Source organism: Panulirus ornatus, chromosome 13 (genome assembly GCF_036320965.1).
Source record: "Panulirus ornatus isolate Po-2019 chromosome 13, ASM3632096v1, whole genome shotgun sequence".
Taxonomy (NCBI): domain Eukaryota; kingdom Metazoa; phylum Arthropoda; class Malacostraca; order Decapoda; family Palinuridae; genus Panulirus; species Panulirus ornatus.
The window spans coordinates 3,177,497-3,199,047 of record NC_092236.1 but is presented as its reverse complement, the minus strand read 5'-3'; the positions used below and the strand labels follow the sequence as shown (position 1 = coordinate 3,199,047).

General features: G+C 35.4%; 1 protein-coding gene across 1 annotated transcript; it reads left to right on the top strand.

Annotated features, from left to right (window-relative positions):
* The first annotated feature begins 16,795 nt into the window (after positions 1–16,795).
* Positions 16,796–18,192, top strand: LOC139752669 (protein MANBAL). The gene is made up of 2 exons (XM_071668431.1): positions 16,796–16,954; positions 17,932–18,192. The coding sequence occupies exons 1-2, from the start codon at positions 16,820–16,822 to the stop codon at positions 18,046–18,048; spliced, it is 252 nt and encodes an 83-aa protein (XP_071524532.1). The 5' UTR covers positions 16,796–16,819; the 3' UTR covers positions 18,049–18,192.
* Positions 18,193–21,551: the final 3,359 nt, after the last annotated feature.

Here is a 21,551-nt window from a genome sequence, read left to right as displayed (position 1 = left end):
TGAGGTGGCGATGGGAGTGACAGTGGGCAGACAGTGTGAATTGTGTGCATGGGTATATATGTATGTGTCTGTGTATGTATATATATGTGTACATTGAGATGTATAGGTATGTATATTTGCGTGTGTGGACGTGTGTGTGTGTATACATTGTGTATGGGGGTGGGTTGGGCCATTTCTTTCGTGTGTTTCCTTGCGCTACCTCGCAAACGCGGGAGACAGCGACAAAGCAAAATAGAAAATAAATAAATATATATATATATTTTTTTTTTTCTTTCAAATTCGCCATTTCCCGCTTTAGCAAGGTAGCGTTAAGAACAGAGGACTGGGCCTCTGAGGGAATATCCTCACCTGGCCTCGTTCTCTGTTCCTTCTTTTGGAAAAAAAAAAAATAAAGGAACAGAGAAGGGGGGCCAGGTGAGGATATTCCCTCAAAGGCCCAGTCCTCTGTTCTTAATGCTACCTCGCTGAAGCGGGAAATGGCGAATGGTATGAATATATATATATATTATTCCTGGGGATAGGGGAGAAAGAATACTTCCCTCATAGTCCCTGCGTGTCGTAGAAGGCGACTAAAAGGGGAGGGAGCAGGGGCTAGAAATCCTACCCTCTCTTTTTTTTTTTTTTTTTTCCAAAAGAAGGAACAGAGAAGGGGGCCAGGTGAGGATATTCCCTCAAAGGCCCAGTCCTCTGTTCTAAATGCTACCTTGCTAACGCGGGAAATGGCGAATAGTTTGAAAAAAAGAAAAGAAAATATATATATATATATATATATATTATGTGTGTGTGTGTTGGGAAGGTTCACAATTTTGCGCGTGATCAAGATATTCCTAGGAGTCCACGGGGAAAATGAAACACGAAAAGTTCCCAAGTGCACTTTCATGTAATAATCACATCATCAGGGGAGAGACAAGCGAGAAATATAACAGTCAGTTGATATACATCGAAGAGACGAAGCTAGGACGCCATTTGGTAAACATGTGATTGTTTTGGACAATCACATGTTTACCAAATGGCGTCCTAGCTTCGTCTCTTCGATGTATATCAACTGACTATTATATTTCTCTCTTGTGTCTCCCCTGATGATGTGATTATTACACGAAAGTGCACTTGGGAACTTTTTGTGTTTCATTTTCCCCGTGGACTCATAGGAATATATATGTGTGTGTGTGTGTACGCGCCAGGGCAACCACTATGCTTATGTATATAAGGATTTAGATTTTCTACCACACTTTCAAGGCTTAAGTTCTAAGTGAAGGGGCGTGGGACTGAATGCCTTCAAAGGACACAAGCTCAGCTACCAGAGCCTCAAGGCAGGAAAGCGTTATTTTTCACTTTGTGTAGATGTTGCCTTCATCTCTAAGATTTCTCATTTTTTGCATATATATATATATATATATATATATATATATATATATATATATATATATATATATATATATATATATTTATATATATATATATATTGAATATTTAGAAATGTAACTGATAAAATATATGTGCAAATTTTACTGATTATAATAGCATAAAGGTAAAATTGCTATAATCATTGCATATGAATATGAAATAGAAAAAATGTGAAAATATTGTTTGGTGGCAAGTGTGTTCACTGTTGTCTTTAGTAATGACAGTGCAGTGGCTTGTTCGAGGATTTTGCGTTGCTAAATTTACTTTTATGTTTATCTCATTTTTAAGAATAAAATGTTCTTCAGATAACTTGAAACGAAAAGTCATGAAAGTTTGGAGCAAAAATTTCATTGGATGAATAGAAATTTGATAATATAAGTCATAAAACTCCATTTATTAAGACTTTGTAGTTAAATTAAAACATTTCAGATATTAAACAGAATAAATTATAGTATACTGTGAGGTCTCTGCTTAATGTTTTTCTGTTTAATGCAGTGTGCTTGGAGTTTCACAATAAATCCATAGAATATCAAATTTTTTTTTTTAGCTATAAGTAAAAGTGATGTATCGTGTGATAGTCGAAAGTCCACCGTGTTGGTTTTACAATGTAAAACATTACATTAGAGTAATGTTTAAAGGATACAGGTGTCTGGAACAAAATAATGAATCTCACATTATATTGGCACTTGGAAACAATACATTATTTTCAGGTAACTGGATTTTTCTCTACTGATCTCGTTCAGAAGCTATTAAATTTCTTTGTTACATAATGGCAGCAGTATTCCATGTGCATAGAGTTGGTGTGAAGCTATTTTTTAGTCCCCAAAAATCGTCTATATCCTATCAAAGAAGGAAAGGTTCAAGTGCATTAAGAATTCATATAGTTTCTTGCAACCTCACTACCCACTCCTTGGTCTAAATGCTTGATTAAGATGTTTTTAGCAGAGATAAATTTTCTACTGATGAATCCACCCCTTGTTAATTGCCTTAAATCTTTCGGGGTAATGTGGTGTAATTTCTTTCTAGTTGAGTTTTAAGTATTATTCGGGCTGATTATTACTTTTAACCATGAAAAGGTTATGAAACTGCACCACCTGGTAATTCTCATAAATCCTTTTTAAAATAATGTGTACTTTTTGTGAATTTTTAAATCTGTGCATGTATGTATATATGTGTGTATATCAGTGGATGGGTATTTGTTTCTTTGCGCTACCTCGCTGATATGGGAAACAGCGATCAAGTATGATAGAAATAAATAATACTCTGTATGTGTATATATGTGTGTGTATGGACATTTATGTATATGTACATACATATTTTTCGTACACATTCACCTTTTCCTGCATTAACGAGTTAGTTTTAAGAACAGAGGAGAAAAGAAAGAAAAGCCAGTAATAAAGCTAAAATGGAAATGGGACAAGGTGGATAAATGGAAAATTGCAGTGCATAGGACAAATTAAAGTTCACAAAATGTGTGACTGAAATTTTATAGGGACTAATCTAAAAGTGTTTGACCTGTTATATCCTTAATTTGAGGGTTTTGATTTCTTTCAGCAGCAAATGCACAATAAGTAGAGCCTACCCTTGTGGTTTTTGGAGAATGACACCCATAATGTATGCTGTTTTATTATATACTTTTTTCAATAATTATATATACTTGTCAGATATTTGTCTTTATTGTTAAATGTACTGAAACATTATTTGCATTAATAGGTAACACTCCAGCTGGTATCCCAGTCCACATGTTAGTCGCAGAATAATTCAAACTCCTTGCTGATAAGTAGTAAAACACTCGACTTCTTTTGTTGGCACCTAAGTGCTTTATCTTGAATTTTTAACTTTCCAGCAACTACTTTTGTAAATTTTTCAAAATTGCAGTACTTTGATGATTACTTTCTTAAAACTGTTAAAAAATTTGTTTGAAATACAATTTTTGTTTTGCATATAGATGTAGCTTTAACATGTACTGTGATTCTAAAGTTTCTCACCTCAAGAAGTGGTAGAAGCTATTACTTAAATCAGTTTTGTACAAAATGTAAAAAAAAAAAAATGCATTCATAGTTGTGAAGGTTAGTTGTCTAATAATGAATAAATTGATACTGATGATTAAACCTTGGATAAGTTCAAGTGAAATGGAACTGTATCAGTACCATGTTATTTCAAGATTACTTGTAGAATCAGAAAAAATTAAGGTTGCTGGACCTAATGCCAGCCAAAATTCCTTTTTTTGCAATGCCAGAAAGTTATGTCGTACATTTCATGAAGTGTATTAAATATAAAAAACTAGACTTCAAACAGAATATCAAGCAAGTGTTAACATTTTTATAAGTTCCACATCCATGGTTTAATTAGATTATTCTTTTTTGTCATTATCTGTAAATGTTATGGGTTAAAGTGCACAGGTATACTTGTGGCAATAACACTGAAGGTATTGGTGATGCATTTATAATGTATTCAAGTTAAACAGTGCTCTGTAGCATGATCTCTTGTGCTGGTAATGAAATTTATTCAGGTCTTAAGGTTGGCTTATTCTGATAGTAGACCAAAACCAATCCCTGAAGGATTAATGTTGTATTAATCACAGTCTAGTCATGAACAATACCTTTGGAGTGGTTTATACTTATGCATTTATGTTTGTCTGTATCCTTAATCTCTTTCTCTGTATAGCAATATATGTGCAGAACCTTCTGTATACACCAGTCTCCAAATATTTCTGTTCTCTTTGAGATAACCCTTCACACATTCCCATACCCAGTCTTTTTATCTTTTGTTTGGTATCGTGCTCTGAAGCCTTGACATTGATGGAAAAATTTGGAAACTCTATAAGTGATTTGATCATATGAGGCATTATTGTGCATTAAATTCTTATAGATGTGATAAGTTGTTCTAGGTACCATTCATTGTGTGATGAACAAGGAATTGCATGTATGCTTCAGTATTATATATTGAACTGTTCGTTAGCCTTGGTATGAGTTTTGTAATTGTTTAGGTTAAAATTAATTTACCATAAATGTTTTCGATTACTTTTATAAGGAAGTTGGTTTATACTGGATTTAACCCTTTCATTGTGTCATACTACTATTGTAATGTGCAGCACAAATTGCTGTACCATCCTCATCGAGTCTAAAGCTTTACCCCCATCTGAATTATCAGCTGTTGTACATTTCCAGATCTTATCCACATATGTTACTAGAAACCTAACAACACAGCAAAAAAGAAAAAAATCATGCATCATAGACACACCTACATTGTTAAAGAAAGTGCAACTGTATCACTCCAGAAAGTGCTATGTACAAAGTCATGATTTACTGTAAAAGAAATAATTTCTGTATCATGTATTTTTGATAATTTTTTTTAAGTTATTCATGTAAACAATGTCCTTTTTGTGTAAATTTATGAGTGATACTTATAAAATATAACATTATGTCAGTGATACCTGTGGGTTAGAGAAAAACAAGCCATGTAAAAAAATAGTGCTTAGTAAGTTCAGGTGTATGTAGGGGGGGGGAAAAATTACATAACTGAGGATCCTTGCCTACCATTAGTTAGTTAATCACCTCCACATCATTATAGAGGGAATAGTCTTTTATCAGTAATATACATTCTTGTAAGAGAAAAAATTTGATTTTTTTTTTTCATGCATGGGAGAAATAAATGTGTTGTGAAAGGGTTAAAATCTTCCTATAATTTTCTAAGACTAAAGGTGTATAGAAAATATAAAATTACTTTATAATTTATAATGTACTTGTTTAACTTGAGAATATCGACACTAACAACAGATCATTGAATTGCAGAAGCATGCATTATGTATTTGAAAACAATTCCCCATGACAGCTAGTGTAAGCAGGTATTACTCATACTTGGAATGCCTTGGATACTGAGTTGTTGAGGCTGATTTTAGATCAGTGTTGAATAATTAGCAGTGCTTATGGACAAAAGCTTTACAGGAGAGGCACTTACATTGTCTACAGTTATACAAGAGTGAAAAGAGGATTAAGCTATATTGTGATTGTTGGTGTACCTTGTGGAATAGTGTGTGGTCCTGTCTTTTTGTCAACTTTTTTTTCCCCTTTAAAAGGTAATTTAAAAGTTATCAAGGGCAACAGTTATGCAAATGTACCTATACTATATTTTCCATAAAAATTATGTTAGACTATTTAATGCAGAATGAACTCAGTTGACCTAAAGATTTGAGCCATTTCACTGGTTTTTAGCCTGATGTGTATATAATGGTGCAGTTTGATATTATTGTGATGCTCGTACTTCTCAGGACAATCATGTAACTTAACAAAGTGAAAGTTATTGCATAGCCACAAATTGTTTTTTTTTAAGTGTCTTTAAGCAAATGGGTAATATTTTCACTGTGGTAGGTTACATAATGTCCCTATGTTGTTGCCTTACCTCGCTCATCCCAAGAAAGGATAGTGATATTTTTGTATGCAGATGTTGGTCTCATATTTTGCAGGTAAACAGGTCTCAGGTGGACACCAAGATGGGTCACTTGATGATCTGATTAGTCATTGCTGGACCTTGTGTGTGGGCTCTTCAGATGAGAGACGCACATGTGGACCAGTGTTAACAATTAAGGGATTCAAAATAGGAAAAGATCAACATCAGATGCTTATGCATTCTTTTTGAGAGAATTAACCAGCTGTCATAAGTGGCAGTCAGATCAGGGTTTGGTAAAATTTGGATAAAGGTTTTGGATCTTTGCCTTTCATTGTAGTATTGTGCTTACTGTATAAAAACAATATCAGGATTTGATTAGATACATAACACTAATTTTTGTGAAAAACATAATTTTATAAAAATTTTCACGAGTTACTTTGTCTAACCATTAGGGGGAATTTGTTCTATTTGCATTCGGGTGAAATTATTTCGAGATGTTGAATTTTTAAATGTAGGTGTATTATATACTCTAAATACTGAATATTATCATCAAAGAAAATTGCCAGCATTAGGAATTCTCTCTCCTTGCAATAAAATGTTGATCTTGTTTTTTCTTTTTTTACACATACTGAAATTAAAGGTAATAGTACCTTCTTCACTCTATGGATAATAATATAATCATATGAAAAGACCAACTCTTTATTTGTCAAAAGAAACTAAACTGGAATGCACTTGTGCCTGAAAATGAAAAAAAAAAAAAAATTAAGATGCATAAAAAATTGACAAAATCTGAGAAAAGATACAATTAAAAATTAAAACATATATAGGGGGAAAAAGAATACTACCCAAGTATTTCCTGCATATCGTAGAAGGGAACACAAATTGGGTGGGAGCAAGGAGTTGGAAATCCTCCCCTCCTGTTTTATTTTCCAAAAGAGAAAACATAGAAGGGGGTCGTGAGAATTTTCTCCTCTAAGGCTCAATCATCTGTTCTTGATGCTGCTTCACTAGTATGGGAAATTGCAAATATGAAAGGGGGTGGGGTTACATTCTATAGAATAAGATAAAAGTATTAAAATGTAACGTTCATCTGGTGATGACCTTAAAAGTGGTCATGATAAAACCATCTTCATCACAAGAATTTTTCTTTTAATCCTTTAAGAAAGCCTACCTGACTAGAGATTATCATGCTGTCACAAATAAGACTTTTTGAGTAAACAAAGTTGAAATTTTTGTAGTACCTGATGCCCCCTGCTCCCTTCCCTTTTAGTTGCCTTCTATGACACGCAGGAAATACGTGAGAAGTATTCTTTCTCCCCATCCCCAGGGATGATTCCTTTAAATTATTATACTAAATAAAATGTGATATATCACAAACATGTGCAACAAATGTGTCCTATCGTTTTAGCCCATTACCTCAACAATATAGGTATTTTTTGAATACTTATACAAAATAATAAATTCAATATCTTGTATTCATTATATATTCTTAAATCTATGAATAAGACTACTTTCGTGACACATCTTTGAGTGTTGGAAATAGCAATAGGATACACACTGAAAGATGATGAAGCAAAAAATATCTTAAATCCATATTGACCTGCACTAACGGGGAGATACAAATGAAACAATTAGCAAGTCATGAAAGTTCTCACCTTTCAAATAATCTTTCACACCTGTCTCAAATCTATGGTAAGGCCAACCTTGCCTTCACACATATATTCCTACCCACAACAGTAGGAACAGGATACCAAAGCCCATAAAAACAGAAGCAACAAGGGCAATCAGGCATTCCTGTAAATAAATGCAACAATTAAATGTTACAAATGACAACTTTATGATTACGCATAAATTAACCACTTATTAAAAAATGATGGATCTAAGTATCAAATAGTTTACTGGCAATGAATAAATGATAATTATAATTATTTTGTGGGGCCTGGATGTGGAAAGGGACCTGTGGTTTTGGTGCATTACACATGACAGCTAAAGACAGTGTGAACAAATGTGGCCTTTGTCTTTTCCTAGCACTACCTTGCACGCGTGTGGGGGTGCTGTTTCATGTGTGGTGGGGTGGCAACAGGAATGGATGAAGGCAGCAAGTATGAATATGTAGATGTGTATATATGTATATGTCTGTGTATGTATATGTTGAAATGTATAGGTATGTATTTGTGCGTGTGTGGGTGTTTATGTATATGCATGTGTATGAGGGTGGCTTGGGCCATTCTTTCGTCTGTTTCCTTGAGCTATCTCACTAATGCGGAAGACAGTGACTAAGTATAAGGCGTAGAAGGCGACTAAAAGGGAAGGGAGTGGGGGGCTGGAAATCCTCCCCTCTCTTTTTTTTTTTTTTTTTTATTTTCCAAAAGAAGGAACAGAGAAGAGGGCCAGGTGAGGATATTCCCTCAAAGGCCCAGTCCTCTGTTCTTAACGCTACCTCGCTATCGTGGGAAATGGCGAATAGTATGAAAAATATAATATATATATATATATATATATATATATATATAGGGTTGAGGGTCAAGTCAATTGGGAGGTAAGTTTGAATGGAGAAAAACTGGAGGAAGTAAAGTGTTTTAGATATCTGGGAGTGGATCTGGCAGCGGATGGAACCATGGAGGCGGAAGTGGATCATAGGGTGGGGGAGGGGGTGAAAATCCTGGGAGCCTTGAAGAATGTGTAGAAGTTGAGGACATTATCTCGGAAAGCAAAAATGGGTATGTTTGAAGGAATAGTGGTTCCAACAATGTTGTATGGTTGCGAGGCGTGGGCTATGGATAGAGTTGTGCGCAGGAGGGTGGATGTGCTGGAAATGAGATGTTTGAGGACAATGTATGGTGTGAGGTGGTTTGATCGAGTAAGTAACGTAAGGGTAAGAGAGATGTGTGGAAATAAAAAGAGCGTGGTTGAGAGAGCAGAAGAGGGTGTTTTGAAATGGTTTGGGCACATGGAGAGAATAAGTGAGGAAAGATTGACCAAGAGGATATATGTGTCGGAAGTGGAGGGAACGAGGAGAAGTGGGACACCAAATTGGAGGTGGAAAGACGGAGTGAAAAAGATTTTGTGATCGGGGCCTGAACATGCAGGAGGGTGAAAGGAGGGCAAGGAATAGAGTGAATTGGATCGATGTGGTATACCGGGGTTGACGTACTGTCAGTGGATTGAATCAGGGCATGTGAAGCGTCTGGGGTAAACCATGGAAAGCTGTGTAGGTATGTATATTTGCGTGTGTGGACGTGTTTGTATATACATGTGTGTGGGGGTGGGTTGGGCCATTTCTTTCGTGTGTTTCCTTGCGCTACCTCGCAAACGCGGGAGACAACGACAAAGCAAAAAAGAAAAAAATATATATATATATATATATATATATATTTTATTCATTTATTCATACTATTCGCCATTTCCCGCGTTAGCAAGGTAGCGTTAAGAACAGAGGACTGGACCTTTGAGGGAATATCCTCACCTGGCCCCCTTCTCTGTTCCTTCTTTTGGAAAATTAAAAAAAACAGAGGGGAGGATTTCCAGCCCCCCGCTCCCTTCCCTTTTAGTCACCTTCAACGACACGCAGGGAATACGTGGGAAGTATTCTTTCTCCCCTATCCCCAGGGAAATATTCCACTTTATATATATATATATATATATATATATATATATATATATATATATATATATATATATATATAATATATATATTATTTTTTTTTATTATACTCTGTCGCTGTCTCCCGCGTTTGCGAGGTAGCGCAAGGAAACAGACGAAAGAAATGGCCCAACCCACCCCCATACACATGTATATACATACGTCCACACACGCAAATGTACATACCTACACAGCTTTCCATGGTTTACCCCAGACGCTTCACATGCCTTGATTCAATCCACTGACAGCACGTCAACCCCGGTATACCACATCGCTCCAATTCACTCTATTCCTTGCCCTCCTTTCACCCTCCTGCATGTTCAGGCCCCGATCTTACAAAATCTTTTTCACTCCATCTTTCCACCTCCAATTTGGTCTCCCTCTTCTCCTCGTTCCCTCCACCTCCGACACATATATCCTCTTGGTCAATCTTTCCTCACTCATTCTCTCCATGTGCCCAAACCACTTCAAAACACCCTCTTCTGCTCTCTCAACCACGCTCTTTTTATTTCCACACATCTCTCTTACCCTTACATTACTCACTCGATCAAACCACCTCACACCACACATTGTCCTCAAACATCTCATTTCCAGCACATCCATCCTCCTGCGCACTACTCTATCCATAGCCCACGCCTCGCAACCATACAACATTGTTGGAACCACTATTCCTTCAAACATACCCATTTTTGCTTTCCGAGATAATGTTCTCGACTTCCACACATTCTTCAAGGCCCCCAGAATTTTCGCCCCCTCCCCCTCCCTATGATCCACTTCCGCTTCCATGGTTCCATCCGCTGCCAGATCCACTCCCAGATATCTAAAACACTTCACTTCCTCCAGTTTTTCTCCATTCAAACTCACCTCCCAATTGACTTGACCCTCAACCCTACTGTACCTAATAACCTTGCTCTTATTCACATTTACTCTTAACTTTCTTCTTCCACACACTTTACCAAACTCAGTCACCAGCTTCTGCAGTTTCTCACATGAATCAGCCACCAGCGCTGTATCATCAGCGAACAACAACTGACTCACTTCCCAAGCTCTCTCATCCCCAACAGACTTCATACTTGCCCCTCTTTCCAAAACTCTTGCATTCACCTCCCTAACAACCCCATCCATAAACAAATTAAACAACCATGGAGACATCACACACCCCTGCCGCAAACCTACATTCACTGAGAACCAATCACTTTCCTCTCTTCCTACACGTACACATGCCTTACATCCTCGATAAAAACTATATATATATATATATATATATATATATATATATATATATATTTTTTTTTTTATATATATATATATACTTACTACCTACATCCATTCCTGTTGCCATCCCGCCACACATGAAATAGCATTCCCCCCCACACGTGAGAGGTAGCACTAGGAAAAGACAAAAAAGCGACATTCGTTCACACTCAGTCTCTAGCTGTCATGTGTAATGATACAAAATAAGTCTATCAATGTTGTGGAAAAAAGATAACGTATGTAAATTTTTCTGACCATCAAACAGTAGCAGTTCTGGCTGTGTGATAAGCAGTCATTGCTAACTGGTCTGGGAAATGAAAGGCCCAATACAATGCAACCTGCATTGCCAGCTACTGGAAATACAGTATTACATACTCCAGATTACTTACTCTGTACAAATGACCCACATCTAACAAAAGAGTCTGTAAGTGAATATTTTGTATATGGCCCTACATTCTTCAGACTATTTCAGTTGAAGTATTTCCAGTAAAATTACTGTTTTGGACATCCACCTGTTTGGTAGTTGAAATTATGTTTTTCCAATGGCTTTTGATGTATTTTGCAAATCAGTTTTTGAGACATTCCCCCTTTATCCAACTATAATAGGGGACCCCCAGTGGGACCGGGGGTTTTGAGAGGGGCAAATCACAAAAAGTAGAGATTTCTGATTGAAATGAATGTCAAAATTTTTCAAAGGACATCAAAAACCATTGAAAAACAAATTCAATCAAACCAAACATAAAATTCATGGATATCTATAAAATACCATATTTTTTTTAATGAAGTACCTTAAAGAAATCTCTGGTGAGCTTTGTGGATGTAACTTCATACACGAAGAACCAAGCTGTGAAAAAGATACCGATAGTCATGAGTACAAGCGTAAGGTGCGGGTAGATCGCTGGGTTCACTGGCGATACATACCTCGACATGGATTCTACCCCAATCTGGAAATAAGACAAATTTATGTTAAAGCATAAAAGACTGATATAATAAATATACCCATATTGATTTACAAGGCCTTTAACATCAAAAAGACTTTGAAAACAGTTTATATTTCACTGATCAGCTCAAAAAATGGAGTACATCACAGTAAAATTCCAGTATATTTTATCAAGTATGCACATCCCTATTTCTGCAGTTTCTAACAATGAAGTACACCTTACACTATGGATTAATGCTTTAAAAGATTTCAATACAAATATTCCTTAAGCAGCAAAACCAATTTCCCACAGACTCACTTGATAGGACTGTATACAAAATTTTACAAAATTCTCTCAACCTATGATAGTATATAAAGCTTACTGATTTTTTTTACCTATTTCATTTTAATACATATTCATCAATGCACCAAACCTTTCTCAAACATTTAATAATATGACAGTAAAATTCTAATAATGCTAAAATTTTGCCTTTGAGCTATAATAATATTCATCAGTAATTTACACACCAATTCGTGTTTGTATATTCCAGACACAAAACAGTCATTCCATGCTTCCATTACATTACTTCTACATAGCATCAATTTCATTACAGGTGAGAAGTGCCTTTCCTATGGTCTTCATTATCACACTGATCCTACAGTGAAGATAAGTCCAAACCTTTCAAAATTTGGCCCCTTTTCTTTTTTCAAACCATTTCAAATGGCCTAGATACATCTAATTTTGCACCTTTGCCCTCATTAGCACTTAAGACTTTTTCTTAAAGTCATAAAGCACTTGATACTCTTTATTTAGTCATCTTGACTTACTGTTCCTTGTAGTTATAATTTTGAAAACTGGCAGAATACAGCCAAAAGCAAGATACATACAAAACCACTTGGAAAAGTGATCATGTAATGTTTAAGTTTGATTATGTGGCAAGTGAGTAGAAAGAAAGGTAACTGAAAGCTTAGATGGAAGTGCAGTGAATGTTGGAATGCAGTCATGTGTGAATGAGGTGTTTAAAATGTTCAGAGAAATACTATTAAAGGTTGTAGAATCAGTAGTTGAATACAAGGTAGAGATACAGGAAGAAAAAGGACAATGCATGGTGGACAGAAGAGCTTAGAAATGATGTGGAAGAGAAGAAAAAGGCATATAGTAGATTGCTCGATAGGAATGTAACAGAGCAAGTTCAGCATAGGGAAGAATACAAAATATGTAAGAGGGATGTTAAAAAGCTGACAGACAAAATCAAAGAGTAGATGAAGATTTTGAAAGGAAGTTAAGTGGAAAGTCACAGGATAATAAAATTAAACCAGGAGGTGAAAAAGAAAAGTGGCAGATGCATGAGTGGAAATGTTGATGTGAGAAGTAAGGAAGAGGAGTTGCTGAATCAAAAGGAGGAAGTGAAAGGAAGATGAAAGAATATTTTGAAGAACTGATGAATGTGGAAGAAGTGGAGGGAGCAGTTGTTTCATGCATGGGTATAAAGGATGGAAGGAAGAGGATAAGTGCATGAGTATACAGCAAAAAGGGAGGTAAGGAAAATAATGAGGCTGAAGGAAAGAAAGGCACCTGGAGTGGATGGGATTATGGCTGAAATGTTGAAGTATGGAGGAGAAAGTGTGATAGAGTGGATGCAGCTAATATGTAAATTAGCATGAAACAGAAGGCTGTGCCTGAGGACTGGGTGAAAGTATTATCAGAACTGAGGGAGCTGGAGGTCTGAAACTGCACTTCCTGTATGAGTATCGCTCCTTTTTTCAAAAGGTGCTAAGGATGTATGACACAATTATGGGGGAATAAGTCTGTAAAGTATACCAGGGAAAGAGTATGCAAGAATATCAATTGACAGAGTCACGGAAGTGACTGAATGTGGAATAAGTGAAGAGCAAGGAGGTTTTAGGAAAGCTAGGGGATGTGTGGATCAGATTTTTGTAGTTAAAGATGACCATGGAAAAATATTTAACAAAAGCTAAGAAGTTGTTTGCAGCTTTTATGGATCTGGAGAAAGTGTACGACAGAATCGAGTGGAATGCTTTGTGGGATGTGTTAAGGATATATGGCTCAGGGGTACAAGTGTTGGATGGTGTGAAAGTCTTCTATAGAGTAGCAAATGCATGTGTAAGAGTGGATGGAAAGCTGAGTGAAACTTTTGGGATACATGTAGGTGTGAGGCAGGGCTGTGTGATATCACTGTGGCTTTTTAACATATATATGGGTGAAGTGATGAGAGATGAAAGCAAAACTAGGGAAAAGGGGTGCAGAGATGGATTGTGACAGAGATATGGTGGCTAGTCTATGAGACATGTGGTATGGCAGGGAATGCAAAGGGAGTGAATTGCAGTGGTATAATGGGTGAAACATAATACTTTGAGGTGGTTTGGGAATGTGGAAAGAATGCAAGACTGGGAGTTTACAAGGAGAGTATATGATAGTACAATTACAGGAGTTGGTGTGAGTGTAAAACCACTTGTGACATGGCCATACAGGGTGGAGGAATACTAGAGGGAGATAAATAGTGGAGGAATGCATGGAATGGTGTATATGAGGGAGGCATGTAAGGACGAGCCATCCCTTGATGGGATTTCCCGGAGGAAACGGGCATCAGAGATATAGATAGACAGAGAACATAAATTGAGAAAAGATTAGATTTAATGAAGAGATATAATCATGGGAGCTACATCGAATCTAATAATACCTATGGTAACAAATGAAGGCATACAGTTCAGCAGCTAGAAACCAGGGTAAAGGGGTGAAAGGACAGCTTTACAACGAAAGAGTAGGAACATGGGTAGCTTTCTAAAGTAAAGAGGGAAGACTGAGAGAAAGGGAGAAATGGTAAAAAGGAAGATGCTAAAAAGTAAAGGAGTTCAAGATACGTGGCAATTAGTATTCCAAAATTCATGCCTAAATTGTCAATCAAAAGCAGTTACTTAGGCTATGGGATTCTAAGAGTTGTTGAGGAACTAAGAAAGATTTTCAAAGATTCAATTTATCAATAATACCACTTCATTAGCTCTTTACTTCATTTAACGTAATCTTCAGTCCTCATAACTTTTGAAAATTAATAATGCTCCATATCAAGCTTCCCTAACCTAAACCAAAAAATATAAATTGTTTCTGTAGTGCCTATACGCTGGAACTTTATCAAGTGATAATGAAAGTTAGATGTCATCAAATGAAAATAAAAACTAAAGAGCTCCAAAGACATATCTAACTTGTAGTGCATAGTCCACATTCCATACATAGATAATTCTCATTCGTTCTCCCGTCAAGAGCAATCAGTCATTCCACATTCCATACACAGATAATTCTCATTCGTTCTCCCCTGTCAAGAGCAATCAGTCATGTCAAAATAACCTTCTGCAAGCTCTTGAATAAATCATATACTTAGTGTTAGAATAACAAGAAACAGTAACTAACCATTTTGGCCACAAAGTTGTTTACAATCAACCACCAATGACAGCTCGACAGCTCCCCGGCTCATACACCTGTTCAGCCACGATCATCTGACAATCGCATCAAAATTGTCGTGCTCAACCAATTTTGTCTCACATTGAGAAATTATCACTAATCATAATACACATTTATTTAATCTGTGCCTATAATGATAACAGTAATAGTGGTGGCGAATCGTGTTTGTTATATGGTGAAAATGATATAACTATTGTAATGATATCAACTGGGGTGATTTGTTTATGAATGATTATGGTAAATACTTTTGCTTACTGTATCTGTTCCTTTCTATCGTTTTGCATTAATTTCATGCCCTCTTGTACCTACTAGGCGTTTCATGATACTGAGTTTTTACATCATATTCTTACTTTCCTTATTACATATCTCTTTCCGGTATTTTGTCCCGATTTCGTTATTGTGAACTTTAAGGAATCTCTCATAATCTTTGGCATGCAGTAACCACTCATAAAGTAATTCAGTTCATAGCATTCTGCCTATCTTCCCTTACATTATTATATCATAATCATAACGAAGAGCACAATCGTGCTAGTGGAAACGTGCTACACGTGGAATGTTCAATATGTCCTTTTTCCTCGAACAGCGCTGTAGCATTATCTTCCCTCTTTCGCCTCATCTCTACATTTAACAGTCAATGATACACGATGAGGAGCTCTGACTAATACCGTCATTGTATTTTATCACCCGAGATGGCCATGATTAAAGGTATGTTTTATCAGTACTTTGTTGGTCACCATAATAATGTAGCACTTCGATATACATACTTATCAATTCTCATAGCTGAATAAAATCAATTACAGAACATTTATTATGACCCAGATTAGAAATCATATTTCCATTCCACTACAGTTTATGTATTGATAAATTGAATTGATGGTTCTTGCTAATTTTCTTTTGCGCTTCTTTCCTAAGCGTAAAGTAAAATACATAGCACTGACTGAAGCTTGGATTATTAGAATACATACAAAGTTCATATGACTTCCTCCAGAATGTTTCGCACTGCTATATGGCTAAACACATAACTCGAAATCTACTGACTTTGCTTGTATGACTTTTGTGTTAATATACAGGCATCACTTTGGACCTGCTAGTTTACCAAATTTGTTGAGAATACATGTGTATTAACCCATTCCTTTAGCCTCTCAATCGTATGCATCAAGAAATCGTGCCAGATGTTAGTTTAATTGTTATCGTACATTTGGAAGACCAGAGGCAGACGATACATTATGGCGGATTTCAAATACAAATTTGGTTTCTGATTCGTATGGTTCATCATATGATATATTCCTCTCTCTGTCAGTAGTATCTCCTGAAGAACACTAATGAAATAAGAAAAAAATATTACCCAACAATTCAAGGTAGCAAGGGACAACAGGAATGTAGATTTTAGAAAAAAAAAAAAATGGATTCGGGTCGTAGTGGAGCTTGAGCAGTACATAGTATCTACATCACTATTATATAAAAGATAAAGTTTTTCAAATGGTGTTTTAAAAAATTGAGGAAGAATAATATCGTTAACTAGAATTTATAAATGGTATCAAGATCTTAAATTACTTCTGATATTGACCTTAGCTTCATCCCTAACACTGATAATGTGTATTGTATGTATCTATATTAGATATAACTTTGATTAATTTGAGGCTTTTTCAATCATAAACAACACACTTTCTGTACCTATGAAATATTTTCTTTTTCAAGATGACTGCCAAACAATTACACATTTGTCAACAAGATGGCGATCGATCCGTCTCTTACAGAGACTGACATTTTTGATGAAGTGTTGAAATATGGCCTCTTTCTAGGTGCCATATTTCAGCTGGTGTGCATCGGGGCAGTAATGTTCGTGCCTAGTAGGGATGACAAGAGGGTAAGTTCTGTAATAAGCCATAAGTTCATTTGTAAGATTCACAGTTGTATATTCTTTTAATGATGGAATAATTTTCATCTCCAATCATAATTTGTGCTTAATGCTATTGTTTCTTGGATATGATGACAAGTACTACAGTACTCAGTAATTGTTTGTGGCTGACATTGCTTGCAGATATTTTATATAGGTATAGCTACAGTTTAGTCTTCTTGGTAGGTGGAAACTCAGGATATACAGTTAATTCGTTTATTATATAAACTTCCCTTCTGCCTCTTTCTAGACCCATGCATTTACCTCCATCTCCTCCATAAAGAAACAGCAAATTCATTTGGTGTTAAAAAATCCTGCCATTCTATTAAATATTCTATCAGATTCTAGTGTAAATAAGGTGACGGAACTAAATTTGAATGTAAGCTGCTTAAATCTGTTGCATGCATTAGGTTTATTGATTCTTCCATGGAATATTTCAGCTCTTAAAAAATAAATTATATATCTGCAAGCCATGTCAGGATGTTTGAAAAAGTATTTTACTCCAACAAATCTTTGACATTTGGTATAATCCTAATCCATATTTCTAAATACAGATGTATATTTCTGTTAATCATGTTTCATGTATAATAGGAGTACAGGAAAGTATTTGCATAGGACTTTCAAAGCCTACTTTGTCACTGCAGGGTTAGCAATACTTATGGCAATGTAGAAACTAATAAAAAAAAATTACCCTCTTGCATCTTTTATAATAGGCAGAAATGTTTATAATTCTGAGGGAACATTATTTTTGTTGTGATTTAGTTGAGTGTTAGTTGGTTTTATTGATAACTATTACAATATAGTATTTTGATGCTGCAAGGCCTGTCAGTAGGCTATAGTTTTACCAAAAAGTTTACATGTTGAAAATGATGTTAGAAATGATGTTGAGATAATCAAGTGCTGTTATTAGTTTATAGAACTTGTTAGAACATCACAGTATTCAACAGGATGGGGATTCGAGTGACGATGATGGTTCTGAACATGGTTCTCCTCACACTTCTCCGCCCCACCGGGGTCACAATCAACACCATCGTCGCAAGCAAGACAAGAAGAAGAGACGATGAGATGGAATAAATGACAAATGTAAGAATGATGCTGTGCTGGATGAGAAGTGGGTTCTTCATAAAGAAAAGGTTGGGTGCATTTATGAGAATAAGACTTGTATGCTGAATTAGAGTGGATGCTATTTTGAAAAAACAACTAGGTACTTAATTAAAATGAATACTGTTTGGTATATTCGTGGTAAAAATTCCATGTGCCATAGTTTGAATATATAATGACTGATAATTGATTGCACTAAATGTAATTGATATTTTTTAATCATTTAACTATATATATATATATATATATATATATATATATATATATATATATATATATATATTTTTTTTTTTTTTTCCAAAAGAAGGAACAGAGAAGGGGGCTTCGTGAGGCTATTCCCTCAAAGGCCCAATCCTCTGTTCTTAACGCTACCTCGCTAACGCGGGAAATGGCAAATAGTATGAAAGAAAAAAGAAAAGATATATATATATATATATATATATATATATATATATATATATATATATATATATATATATATATATGGACAAAAGGCCGGGCCTTAACTAAGATATAAAGAGGTTAATGAAGGGGAAAAAGAATTGACAATGAAATTACAGATTTTGGAGGCATAAATGTTTGTGCGCCAAAACCCTCATAAATTCTGAGGTAATAAATTTCTGCATCATGGTGAAGGCCATGTGATAAGCCTGTTGGTGATATATATTTGTACAAAGTAAAGACATTTATTGATGAAATGTATTCCTCAATAATTTATTATGCCACATAGACATGTATTTGGGAGTTTCTTAGACCTTCACCCAACAGTGTAGTGTGTCATGGAGCACAAAAAAGATTTGGCTAGCAGTTTTAAGTTATTCTTAAGGATCAGAAATTGTTACAGAGGTCCATGAATTACAGTATTATTCGCTGAAAATCAGGATATTAAGATTTATTTATTTTCCAAGCAGAATGTTAATGCTGCTACTGGTTCATTGTTAGGCAATAGAATTTTATAAATTTATGAGCAGTTTCATTTTATCTCCAAGATGTGGACATGAATAGAGACTGTAATATTAGACCAGTGGTTTTTAAGTGTGGATATTGCCATACTTATTACATGTATCTTTAATATTTGCAATTAGGTGTTGGCTTTGCTGGCCTTCCAGATAAACCAGTTTTGGTGTAGTCATATGATGGCATTACTTTAACAAGATAAACGTATTTCCCAGCAGCAATTATATGTTTCAGATGCTTTGATGCTGATGATAGCATAGGTAGTAGCTGTGATTATGAGCACTGATATCAATCTAATTCCTTCTCAATAAATATGAAGGCAGTTCTTGCATTCTTGAATCAATGGCTAAGCCCCCTTTGTACTTCTTCAGTACTCCAATCTTATTGATATGAGATCTGTATATTACATACTGTACCTATTGAAATAAAATAGTTTAGGTATAATTTTCCATAAGAAGGAACAGAGAAGGGGGCCAGGTGAGGATATTCCCTCAAAGGCCCAGTCCTCTGTTCTTAACGCTACCTCGCTAACGCGGGAAATGGCGAATAGTTTGAAAGAAGAAAAAGAAAAGGTATAATAATAATGTCTTACAGATATCTAAAGTATAGGAGGAAAAGGTTGTGACAGTTATATATAATTTTGTCATCTTACTCTAGAATCTTCAAAAATATTTCATGATTCTGTATTTGTTTTTCTCATGAAATTCGTACTAATTTGAACCATTACTTGAACTCCATGAAATTTGTACTAATTTGAACCATTACTTGAACTGTCAGTTGTTTGCAAGAATAAATTTTTTCAATTCTTAGAAATGGAAGAGGTTGTATATTTAACACAACGTTGTTACTGATGACTTTGTCACTTATGAAATACGTACGTTTAGGTGAGCTCTCTGCTTGATTTGTTTCCTTGGTATTTAACATGCTCTCTTGTTAGTTTGACACTCATTGTGAACTTGTGTAACATTCCATGTTAACTGTTTGAGTAGTGAATTTTTCTCAAGATGTTATTTTGCATTTTTTATAATATACCAGCATTGTACTAGTTTGTTTTTTATCCTTTGAAATAACATTAGGTGAATGAAGATAAGTTGCATCCAGTTACTGTAGTCAAACATATATTTTACTTACCTGGATTGGGCAAAATATGAAGATGCAAGGGAGTATAGAATGGTTGAAACTTAAGGAAAACGTCTTTTAATGACTTTCTAACACTATTCTGAAAAAAAAGAAGAATGAAGGATGAGAAGGGCATGGGAAAAGTGAATGAGAAAGATCTGAAATGACTGAATAATTACATTTTCTTAGCATTTACAAGGGTTCAAGGAGACTTGGTTAAGTCAAAAGATAGCCAAAAACCAACTAAAATAGAGGTAAGTGATAGTTTCAAAAGTTCAATTTTTGTTTCCCGTATTTGAACAGCCCATCACATTGAATGTTTGAATACCTTAAGTTTATGACCATCTCCACATTTTGTTTACATGTGTGCTATGCTTTGTTCTGAATTTTTTCACTTGGTATATTCCTTTTTCTATTATATTTTTATCGGTAGCAATTTCTCATTAAACCATTAAGCTCTTGAGTTATGAAAGGTACTGCTGTAAACATATCTTTCACATAGGTGAAGGAAAACATGGTATGTTTGGGACACCAATTGTTTTTTCCCATATGTAATTTGTAATACATTTAAGTCCCAACAACAATTTTATAGTTTGATTTTTATTTTTTATTTTTATTTTGGGTTTGACTATAATATAGACCTTTCTCTCTCCAGAGTCAGATTATCCCATTGGCCTCAAAATAAAGTCTATTATCCATGGGGTTTAGAAACATCCATTCCCCTGCTTCCTGGTGAGGTAAATGCCTGACCCATAGCTAATTACTTGTACAGCAACAGCAGCCTTCTGGCTTGGTACAGGTCCACCACCTGACTAAACAGTAACATCTACATTCGAATGACATCATACTGCTGGCCGTGTCAATGGTGGCCTTGTAATTGTTGGGATCTAGGACATGTATGAACTTTCTATTCAAGCCTTGTTTTTCATTTTTGCTTCCAACCTTCCATCAATGAGTTAATCCTTTTATTTCTAGCTTATTCCACTTCACCATGGACAATTATCTTTTTCTAATTGAATTTGGATGTGGTGGATTTATGGACTGTAAAGTATTTCATATGATTTGTACATTTATTGATGTAATTATATGTTTGTTACATTTCTTTCAGTTGATGGTTCCACATCCTTTCCTTACCCCTCTCCCATCTACTGTTTTTTCTCTGGTTTTTAGTTGTTTTCCCTTTCCTTACAGAAGGAATACACAAAGGTATGGACTATATTTTTGTTACCACAAAGTGAAACACTGGTTCAAGCCCTACATTATGCCAACCAGGGTCACTATCAGTTAGTCAGCCCTCCTCTTGCTGGTTCGCAAAGCTCAATAGTTTGCTTAGCATGTTTGTAAGTCATTAAGCACCAAACATCAAACTTCTCCCTAGTCTTTCATAAGA

Bases quoted from the DNA above. Each gene is read 5' to 3' on its own strand.
- LOC139752669 (XM_071668431.1), top strand. From the start codon at position 16,820: ATGGCGATCGATCCGTCTCTTACAGAGACTGACATTTTTGATGAAGTG. The intron at 16,955-17,931 runs GTAAGTTCTGTA...AGTATTCAACAG, and splicing joins CTAGTAGGGATGACAAGAGG to GATGGGGATTCGAGTGACGA.